The sequence below is a fragment of the Bufo bufo genome, chromosome 3 (assembly GCF_905171765.1).
Source record: "Bufo bufo chromosome 3, aBufBuf1.1, whole genome shotgun sequence".
NCBI lineage: Eukaryota > Metazoa > Chordata > Amphibia > Anura > Bufonidae > Bufo > Bufo bufo.
Window position 1 is genome coordinate 119,268,816 of NC_053391.1, and position 11,603 is coordinate 119,280,418.

General features: G+C 46.4%; 1 protein-coding gene across 2 annotated transcripts in view; it reads right to left on the bottom strand.

Moving 5' to 3' along the window:
- SGSM2 (small G protein signaling modulator 2) overlaps positions 1 to 11,308 on the bottom strand; it is a 385,744-nt gene extending 374,436 nt beyond the window's left edge. For both annotated transcript variants that reach the window (XM_040423501.1, XM_040423503.1), the window contains exon 1: positions 11,154 to 11,308. In XM_040423501.1, coding sequence (XP_040279435.1) covers positions 11,154 to 11,210 — 57 coding nt within the window. In that variant the 5' untranslated portion in view covers positions 11,211 to 11,308. The remainder of the gene's footprint in view (positions 1 to 11,153) is intronic.
- Positions 11,309 to 11,603: the final 295 nt, after the last annotated feature.

The window sequence follows — 11,603 nt, forward strand, 5'->3', positions numbered from 1 at the left end:
ACCCCAACTGATTAATTGTTTTAGGCAGCCGAAAACTATACAAAGGATGGAGCCGGAAGCAGAAGGCTCTGTTCACTGTGTAGTTTCCTGCGCCGCTATACTGAAGCTCAGCGAACTGTAGTATCCTGCCATGGTATCTAGAAGGTGGAGGGGACCTTCTACTTCCAGCTCTGTCGACTGTATAGTTGTTGGCACTGATGGCTGCCCGAAACAGCGGCTCTTTGCTCTGAGATACTTCACCCCCTCAGTCCCAAGTGACAGCTGTAGTGGTCTCCTGATTGGATGCTACAGCAGATCACACAAGTACAGTGCACACACCAGACAAGCCCAACAGAGACAGGCAAAGCACTCGTCAGGTAAGTGCCACACAGGTCATAAATTGCACATGTGCCGCTCACATAATTCATGTCATACACTGCACCATAACAAGCTCTGCCTCTAATGCCACCAGATGTAAGGCAGCTATCCTAGAAGTCAATGTTCCACCCTTTAAATAGGCCTTGAGATATTAAATAAGCCAGCACCTCATCTGCAGACAGCTGTTTCGGGGTGATTGCCCCTCATCAGTGTAGAGCAGAGAGTACTGGCTTACTGTAACTGGGTGAGAGGCCAAGTAAAGATTTTGGGGGTAATATCTCTCCTTGGGGAGAGAGCTACTTAATCAACATGAGGAGACTTATGGACCATACATGCTCCTCTGGAATTCTGGGAATTAAAGAATTAAAGTGTGAAACATTGACTTATAGGATAGAGGCAGAGGTTGTTAAGAGCTCATCTGCATCCCTTTCTGCCCAGAATTCCAGAGGAGCATGGACCCCCGCCGATCAGCTGTTTGAGAAGGCAGCGGCGCTCCTACTGCTGGGCCCACCATTGGTCACAAGAACGTGGGGCTCTGTACCCCCCTGAAGAGAGCGGAGGAGCCAGTAGGGCATTTACATGGCCGCTCCATTAATTTCTATGGGAGTTCCGGAGATAGTCGAGTACAGCATATTCCCATAGAAATTAATGCAACCAAGCACATGCCCGACTGGCCCCTCCGTTCTGCAGAGGGTACAGGGAAGTTTTTGTGATCAACGGAGATCAGAGTAGTAGCATCCCCACTGGTCTAATAGTTATCCCCTAACTTTAACCAACTGGAATACCCCTTTAATGTTAGCCAGTTCTGAAAAATATGTCCACCACTGTACTTTGGAATATATTACTGTGCAGATTATTAAAAGAATTTCACCAGAACCCCTACATTAAGCCAAACACCACAGTCAAGTGTTTGGAATATTTTTGGGATTAAAGGAATTCTAAATCTAAATGAATTCTAAAGGAATTCATAGCTACCAATTGTCCGGGATCCCAGATTTCAGGTGCTGTTGTCCCAGCATGTCCTGCTTCTGGCCCAGCTCCCCAGACCTTCACTCTCCACTCTGTTGTACCCAGGATGCACCCTGTGATTTCAAGGCCTGATTTGCCGTTCCAGAGTCAGAATGTTGTTCTACTATTTGGGGATACTGGGAAGTTGGGTGACAACCACTAATGACATTTGTTCAAATTTACTAGATTCTGAAGGAAATGAATGAAATTTTTAAAGGGATTGCCCATTTTACACAACCTCTTGTTTAGCAGGTGCTTCCCCTGATCAGCTGATCGAGGGAATAACTATGGAGTCACCTGGCAATCAGCTTTTATTGTGGAGGCAAACGGCCACCTATCTTGAAGTGGGGTTCACAAATTGCTGCCTCTGTTGTGCCTGTGGTGCATTCGCCATCTGGCCGAAATCGAGCTGACATACAGATCGGCAGGATTTCTTTCGATTATTCGGTGCTAAAAGCAGTTTGATTGTTAAAAAGGGTTGTCCCACTAAAAATATTCTACAGTTTTGAAACCAGCACCTGTATCTGATTACTTTTGTGATTGCATGTAAAAAAAAGTTTTTTGCGTAGCCACAAAGTTTTTCAATAAAATGTATCTGTAAAGCGCCACCTGCTGTTTGTTTGTTATTTTCATTTCTTTGTCCTGCTCACTGAGATGGCCGCACATGCTCAGTTTCATCCTTCAACTGCCTCCTGAGCTGTGATAGGGAGAGCTGAGACACGCCCCCTGAGCTGTGATAGGGAGAGCTGAGACACGCCCCCTGAGCTGTGATAGGGAGAGCTGAGACACGCCCCCTGAGCTGTGATAGGGAGAGCTGAGACACGCCCTCTGAGCTGTGATAGGGAGAGCTGAGACACGCCCCCTGAGCTGTGATAGGGAGAGCTGAGACACGCCCCCTGAGCTGCAGCAGAAAAGACACTTTTTTTCTTCTCTGTTATCAGCCATTTCAGGCAGACTGTAAACTTGTCAGAAAATTCTCTGCCCCCCACAATCTCTACATTACACTGACGGCCAGTTCTGAGAACCTGCAGACACATATCCAGTATATACCGTACACCTCAGTTATTTATTTATTTTATAAGCTACACTTTTATAAGCTTTGTACTTTCCAGTTTTTCCCCTTTTATGCCTGTGACAAAACTGACGGCAGACGCGAATAAATGTGTCTCGTAGATTAAATCTGGCTGGGATGCGTTTACTGGGATGTACAGTATACTGTACACATTACATGAACTGGGGATATTATAATATTAAAGGGAACCAGTTACCTGCACCATGCTGCCCTCACTGAGCACAGCATAGTGTAATGACAGACCAACTGGTTTCAGTGGTCTGTCACATCTGTGATGGCAGTTAGTACTGTACTGACATACGGAACCCCGCAGAGAGATGAGTCGGATGCAGCGGGCCTGTCCCCTCTCTCCCTGCCTTCGGACTATAATTGAGAGGTTTCTTTCCTGTTGTGCATAGAAAAGAAACCTAACAGTTATTGTCACGGCACATCCCAAAAAGTGGGTTTTTAGGGAATAAAAAAAATCTACCATAACTCACGACAAAATCGAGATTTTTTTTAGTTCCTTTAAGACGTGTAAGAGAAAGCATTCTGCTGGCTGGAGTAACATATATGTTTTCTCTCTTTCTACACAGTGACTGTACGTGATGAGTCCTTATAATGGCATAAATGGCTTTTTCTCAGAAGGACCACACAACCAGCACTCAGAATTACCGTGCTGTCATCCTAATGGATTCCTCCAATATTTCACCAGAAGGGAGACTTTCCACTAGCTTCTTGTGTACTGCAATTACCTGGGAAATTGAGAGAAAGACAATAACCAAAGAGACACGATGATCAATGAGTATAGCGATGAGCATGCCAGCTCTGAGCTTTGTAAACCACTAATTATCTACATCAGTCATTCCCACCATTCCACAGAGACACCGGAATCCACACACCGTATCCAGAATAACCGGGAATCACACATTACACTGTAAGAGGTGAACTCGAAGGAATGTATTAGTGGCCAAAGCCTTAGAGGGACTGCCACCTCCAAAATTAATTTCAAACTAAGCATACCGCCATGTAGGGTAGGTGCCTCCAAAACTCCTCTAATCCTGAGAAATGTTTCCTTTTATTTCTAAGAAAATAAGGCCCTCGGTGCACCGTGGGTAGGGCCGGTCATTTGGTGCACCATCTCTCCTCCAGTAACTTCACTCAGTGCCCCCTCCTCTTCTTTGACATGCCTGTTATTTCAGGGCTGGTAATGATGATGCAGAGGAAGCCAGGTGCACCGAATGGATCAGTCCCACCCATGGTGCACCATCTCTCTGTCTCTGTAACTTCACTTAGTGCCCCCTCCTCTTCTTTGACAGTCCCTGTGATTTCAGTGTTGGTAGTGATGCCAGGTGCACCGAATCAACCTCATCCATGGTGCATTGAAACATTAGGATTGGATTTTCATAAGAAATGTGTGATCATGTTTCAGGGCACCTACCCTACGTGTGCTTACTTTGAATCTCATTTTGGAGGCGACAGACCCTCTTTAAAGGGGTTGTCCCATTACACTTATCCCATAGGACAAGAGGGCCCTGTGTTCCCCCGACTGAATGGAGTCACCGTTCCACTGAGCTCTATGGCACTGCCAGAGATAGCCTATTGCTTGTACTCTGGCAGTCCCATAGAGTTAAATGGAGCAGCAGAGCATATGCTGGACCGCCAGTCCATTCCATTGGGGGAATGTGGGGCCCGAGTTTTTATAATCGGTGGGGTTGTCTCCTTACAAACACATATTCCCTATCTATAGGGTAAAGGATAAGTGTTTGTAATGGGACAACCCCTTGAATTCATGGATTTTGGTAACCTTTGGACAACTGACTCTATGAGGCCAATCATTGTCCATTTACATACCATACTATTATGGTGAATTCCTCTTAAGCAATGTAAATCCCTCCATTTTGGCCCCTAACGGTGCAGTTAGTTTTCGCACCCTATATCAGTGAATTATCATGTCCCAAGTGATCAATGTCAATGAAACATCACATCAGCCCTTGACCCTGAAGGCTGGAGACCACCCACCTAACAATTTGCTGCTATTGTGTGCCGAAACGGCACCGATAGATGAAGAGTAAAACACCTCCAGAGACATGGAAGACGTGGCTACAACGGTATGACACATTGTGATAGGTCCACTTCATAAGACTGTTTTACTATGACGGTATGGTCACAAGGTCAGGTTTCTACATGTTGGTTTGAAAGCCAAAATCATGAGAGGATCATGAAAGGAGAGAAAGTACAAAGGACAGATACAACTTCTGGCTTCCAAAACTACATGCACAAACCTGGTGGACATGGGTTTTAAGGGGTAGAGCTGGATTCCCCTAGATGCCCATCCATTCTAGGTACAAGCCCTTGGGTGCCCACAGCTGAGCCCTGCTGTTCCCATCAGGTGGAGAGAAGTCACATCTTATGTAGGACCCTCACATGAGGCGTGATAGCTGTCTACCATGTCTCCGTATGACACCCTGTTATTTACTCCTTAGCTCTCCTCTGTCCTACCACGTAATGAATGGAAAGTGCTGATCATGTATTTGCAGCTATTATGCCGCTCGGTTTGCCAGCAGTTAATATGCCTGGAAGTCACACAGTGACTGACCAAACAGGCCGTCACACAGGGCATTTTAAGGCTAACTACATTTAATCTTCACAATTACCAGAAAGGAGAAAAAAAACTCGTACTGCCACCGGTGAGAACGGCAATTACATTCAACTGCAGATAAGAGAACTGAAGTCTGACACAATTTTAAATCTTTTCTAAGGCACTCTGAGAAGGATTGCCAGCGAGTGACTGCAAATCTCAAGACAGCCCGAGAGTACAAGGAACAAGAGCGCAACATGTCATCTCTGGAGAAGCAACGTGATGATCAATAATCTGATCGGGGGACATGTGCACTGGTCAAAGTATGTGATGGCTGTTTAGACTAGTGTCTGTGTAATTAATGTAATTAATCACATATATTATGGGGGTTGTCCAGCCTTTAGTAATTGATGGCCCAGCCTCGGGCTAGACCATCTTTAGTTGATAGAGCTGTGTTGTTCCAGCACCAACTTCTGGTGACAGACCTACACCAAACAGCTGAACGGTGTGGGTGCGGAATGTGAGACTCTAAGGCCTCTTTCACACGGGCGTCATGTTTTAGGGCCGGATAAGATGTGGGTGCGCTGCGGGAAAATGCGTGATTTTTACGCGCGAGTGCAAAACATTGTAATGCGTTTTGCACGCGCGTGAGAAAAATCGGCATGTTTGGTACACAAACCCGAACCCGGACTTCTTCACAGAAGTTCGGGTTTGGGTTAGGTGTTGTGTAGATTTTATTATTTTCCCTTATAACATGGTTATAAGGGAGAATAATAGCATTCTTAATACAGAATGCTTAGTACAATAGCGCTAGAGGGGTTAAAAAAAAAATAAAAAATTTAACTCACCTTAATCCACTTGCTCGCGCAGCCCGGCTTCTCTTCTGTCTTCTTCTTTGAGCAATAGGACCGTCGATGACGTCACTGTGCTCATCACATGGTCCATTACATGATCCATCACCATGGTGATGGATCATGTAACGGACCATGTGATGAGCGCAGTGATGTCACCACAGGTCCATTTCCTGTGCACAGCAAAGATGAAGACAGAAGAGAAGCCGGGCTGCGCGAACAAGTGGATTAAGGTGAGTTAAATTATTTTTAAAAAACATTTAACCCCTCCAGCCCTATTTTACTAAGCATTCTGTATTCAGAATGCTATTATTTTCCCTTATAACCATGTTATAAGGGAAAATAATAATGATCGGGTCCCCATCCCGATCGTCTCCTAGCAACTGTGCGTGAAAATCGCACCACATCCGCACTTGCTTGCGGATGCTTTCAATTTTCACGCAGCCCCATTCACTTTGTTGCGTGAAAAACGCACAAAATAGAGCATGCTGCGATTTTCACGCAACGCACAAGTGATGCGTGAAAATCACCGCTCATGTGTACAGCCCCATAGAAATGAATAGGTCCGGATTCAGTGCGAGTACAATGCGTTCACCTCATGCATTGCACCTGCACGGAAATCTCGGCCGTGTGAAAGGGGCCTAACCGTCAGCTCTCAGACTGGGGTACCTAGTGCCCACCAGTAAAATCTATCTGAAGACCCGCTGTAAGGCTACATACAATATGTTTATAGCAGTAGCCTACTGTCTAGCCTGCGCCTCCGAATTTTCTGCCCTGGTGACCCTGTCTCTTTGCCTACAAGTCATCACAGTCACCCGATGGGCAGTGAACCGGAGGATCACTGCTAAAGGGTTAATATTGTAATTAACTATTATGGTACTTTCACACTTGTGTTATTCTTTTCCGGTATTTAAATCTGGTAAAGGGTCTCAATACCGGAAAAAAAGCATCTGTTTTGTCTTAATGCATTCTGAATGGAAAGCAATCCGTTCAGTATGCATCACGATGTCTGCTGTTCCGTCCCTTGTGCGGTATTTGACTGGAAAAAATACCGCAGCATGCTGCAGTATTTTTTCCAGCCAAAATCCCGAAACACTACCGCACTTGCCGGATCTGGCAGTAATTTCCATTGAAATGTATTAATGCCGGATCCGGTACCAAGTGTTACAGAAATTGCCCCATCGCCGGATCCGGTTTACCAATCTGCGCATGCACAGTTTTTTCTAGGTTTGAAAAAATTAAATAGCGGATCCGTTATTCCGGATGATACCGGAAAGACGGATCCGGTATTTCAATGCAAAATTCTAACGGATCCGTATCCGGAAAAAAAAAAAAAGATATCCGTTTGCATACGGATTACCAGATCTGGCAGGATTCTTCTAACGCTAGTGTGAAAGTACCCTTAAACGGTAAATACTAAGGTTCACCACTTTAAAGTGTTTACTGATGTGATATTTGTGCACTGTAAGTCCCAAAAGATGATATATGAGAAGAAGATAGTAAATACTGGCAGTCAGGTTGTCTGAAGGAAGGCTGGTGCCCCCCCCCCGGCTTGGCTTGTATAGTAGGGCGTGACATGCCTCAGTCCAAGCATTTTCAAGGCCGTTTAAAGCAGACTTTACTGCTTGTGGAAAGGGTTAATTGCCTCAGGCGCAGACCACACTTCTGAGACAGACTGGCCACCTGAGCCCACAGCCTGGGCATTGCAGAAAGTGTTAATGAGAACGTAATCGCCTCCAAAAAACTTCCAAAACCAGCGAAGCACAAAAACATGACCAAATGTAAGGCTTTGTTCACATCTCCGTTAGGAGCCTCCACTGCAGATTCTATCAGGTTTGCTGGGAAATGGAGCAGAGCATGCCACCCGATTATTCCCAGTTAAATGACGGACTTCATAACAGAATTCTGATGTACCCCATTAAAGTCAATAAGGGTTCCTTGGGCCCCGTTGGTGCCCACCATGTGATAGATCCGGCACTGCCGTCATTTGGGCTTTCCTGTTCTTTATGGTGGTACAGTCCACGTAGAAGGTGATCAGCGAGTCTGTAATGAATGGGCCCTGACACTGATCAAGCAGCAATATTTCACTGGAAATCAATGAAGTAAAGGAAACACCGTACATAAGATCAGTGACTCCGCTGTCACAGGAGATGTCACTGGAGGATATGGTTCTCGAAAGAAGGCTGGGACCTCGACCAGTGACATTTCTGACGGACATGCTACTAACAAGAAGCCGTCACTTTTCTTGACATGTCTATTATAGGAAACTTTTTGCATTTCCCCTGAAATAACAATAATGCACATTACTAAGTCAATAGAAACTGGATGTTACTGTCCCCTTCTCAAATGGCGTGTGTCCCCTACACAGCGTGACACTGTCAGACCTGGGTGTAAGGCTGTGCAAGAGGCACCCCTTCTACTGATAAGGCTCCATTCACACGTCCACATAATGGGTCCACATGACCGTGGACCCATTCATTCTCTAGGAGGACGGAATGGATGCGGAGAGCACACTATGTGCTGTTCGCATCCGCATTTCCGGAGCGCGCCCCCGATCTTCCGGTCCGCGGCTCCGGAAAAAAATAAAACAAGTCCTGTTCTTGTCCGCCATTGCGGACACGAATAGGCAGTTCTATGGGGGTGCCGGCCGGGTGTATTGTGGATCCGCAATGCCCTACGGACGTCTGAATGGAGCCTAACACCCAGTTGTCAATCTACTCATAGGTAGAAGGAATAACAGAGGAACAGCACAAACACAGGTCTTAAAAAAACGTTCTCGAGCTGCTTTCTTGGCAAATTACAAATAAAGAGGTTTTTCAAGATTCTGAGATTGATGACATATCTCAGGATAGGTCAGGTGGGGGTCTGACTCCTGGCACCCCCCGACGATGGTGGAAGAGATCGTGTTCACCTGCGCATTCAGGTGAATGGGGCTGAACTGCAATACCAAGCACAGACACTATCCAATGGACGGCGCTGTGCTTGGTAAGCTGCAAGGAGCTGACCAAACAGCTGATCGGCGGGGGTGCCGATCTGATATTGATTACCTACGCTGAGGAGAGGCCATTAATACAGACAGAAACGGAAAAACCCCTTTAATACTAAGACAGACCTGACAGGAGAGGTGACGGGTCCTCTTTAAATTCTATTACGGTAAAACCCTTTAGACTCAGTCCTATCTGTAAAGATAATGGAGAAGTTTTAATTATTAAAGGGGGTGTCTGGGTTACAAGATACGTCATCAATTTCAGATGAGTGGAGGGGTCCCCCCACTGACCCCCACCAAAACTCTCCAGTTTATGGGGTGGAAACAGAAGGCTCCATACACTGTGTAGTGGGCCTGCTGGGGTAGTAGAGCTCGAGGTGCAAAGCGCCTGTGCCGGACACTACACCGTGTCCTGAGCCTCCATACACTGTATGGTTTGGGACCCCCATCAATCTAATATTGACGACCTATCCTGAGGATAGATAATCAATATCTGTAGCCCAGACAATCCCTTTAATGACCTAAATTTAAACAGAGTAAAATTGGACTAAATGGGCAAGGACTACAAACTTATCACAGTGGCGCACAATGATAAATCTGGCTAACTTTACACCAGTATTTTGTGGAAAACTAATGGCACATGCCATTCAAGGGGTTGGCCCATCTCAGACATTGATGGCATATCTCTAGGACAGGGATCGGCAACCTTCGGCATCCCAGCTGCTGTAAAACTACAACTCCCAGCATGCAAACATGGCTGTTCTAACTCCCACAGAAGTGAATGGAGCACTCTGGGAGTTGCTGTTCCAGAACACCTGGAGTGCGGGGGGTTGGTGATCCCTGCTCTAGGATATGCTATCAATGTCAAATAGATGTGGGTCCCACCTCCTATCTCCAGAATGGGGCCCCCCGAGGTGAAGAAGAACACCCAGGACTATCGTGCTTGCGTAGTGCACTCTCCATTCACTGCTGTGGGGCTTCCGAAAACAGACGAGTACGCTGGCTTGTCTATTTTCAGAACTCCCACAGCGATGAATGGAGAGCCTGCCGCGCATGCGCAGTGTGGTCTCCTTCACTGCAAGGGCCCCGTTCTGATATTGATATTAATCGGACATTGGTGACATATCTCGTAGAGCTATGCCATACGAGCTATGCCATCAGTGGCTGAAATGGGAATTCCCCATTGAATGAAAAGGGAGGAGATCATGACTTCTGAGCCATAACCCTTTTCAGAAGCCAAGTGAGGCATAACAGGTGTGCGGCACGTACATCGGGGTTCAGGCATTTAGCTTAGAGTAAATCTTGACCAATGTTGCTAATGTGCGAATATACAGTGTGTATATATATATATATTCATATAATAAAACAGTATATATTTACAGTAAAACAGTATATATATCATAAAACAGTATATAGTTAATGTATATATATAATAAAACAGTATATGTACAGTGTATGTATATATCTATCAGAAAACAGTAGACATGTACAGTATATATCATAAAACATTATACGTTTACAGTATACATATATCATAACACAGTATATATGTACAGTATATATATATATCTCAATAATAAAACAGCATGAGCACCAAGACTGCAAAAATCATCCCGAAGGACCAGATTGCTCCTTCTTTAAAAGCCTGACGCCAGGGCACCGTTCACACCTATAATTTACAAGAATCTCTCTATACCATCAGGAATAATTACAAGAAGCTACAGGTCTTCCATTATTTCTCAGGACACGGATGAACATGTCCCACTTTAACCCGAGATTTCCCCCCTCCAGCGGACAGGACGGGTCCTTCACCACACAGCAGGTGCCTCTTATTTGCTCCGATGGCCATGGACACTAGTTACCGTACTGTAAGTGTCATGGACGGGCAGTCGGAGAGCCGCACATCCATGTCCTGGGCAGACAATGCCCACCATTCACACGCTCGGACACGTGTATGATCCCTGTGCAAGCAACTAACTCTGCAGTAAAGTGCATGTGTCACGTATGTGCAGCCGCACGCGCAGCGCCGGACTGGGGCGTCTAGGGCCCACCGTACGGAAAAGAGGATAGTGGCAGAAGTCATCTCAGCGCTGATCGTGTCTATAATAATAAACTGGGGAGTTTCTTTAATAATCCATCAGGTGTTTTCTATGGACATGGGCTGAGGAGCTGTACACTGACTATATGCATGTAGTGCAGGAGGTCTGCTGTGCTATGTGCCACTTGTGCAGGGGGTGGAATACTAGGGGCCCACCGGGGCATTGACCTGTACCCCTGTGGGCCAGTCCGAGCCTGCGCACACGTGTGTCCACAATGTACCTCTTTCTTGACGTTCCATAGCAGCTTCTCTTTGGTGCTGTCATCGGAGCAGCTCATGGTGCAGGAGCAGCTGGGAGGTCAGTGATGGGGGGAGATGATGCTTTATCCTCAGCCAGCAGGACGGATCTGAGGCTGCCCCGGTCCCGAGCCGCGGGTGATGCTCTGCTCCTCACACTGATGCTCCCCCTACTGCTGCTGCTGATGCTGTCATTCTCCAGAGCTGGCCGTGACGTCAGGAGGTCGGCAACCCCTCCTACCCTTCTCTCTAAGCCCCGCCCCCGTGCACAGGCTGCTATGACTCTGAGGAGTGACCGCGTCTCTGCGGTTTCCATGACAACCCAGCCAATAAAGAAGGCGGGAGGGGGGTGGAGGAATACCCATTGTGAGGCGAGACATCCTCACCTCACTAATGGAGTCATGGCTAGCCTCTCACACGTTTACCTCCGTGTA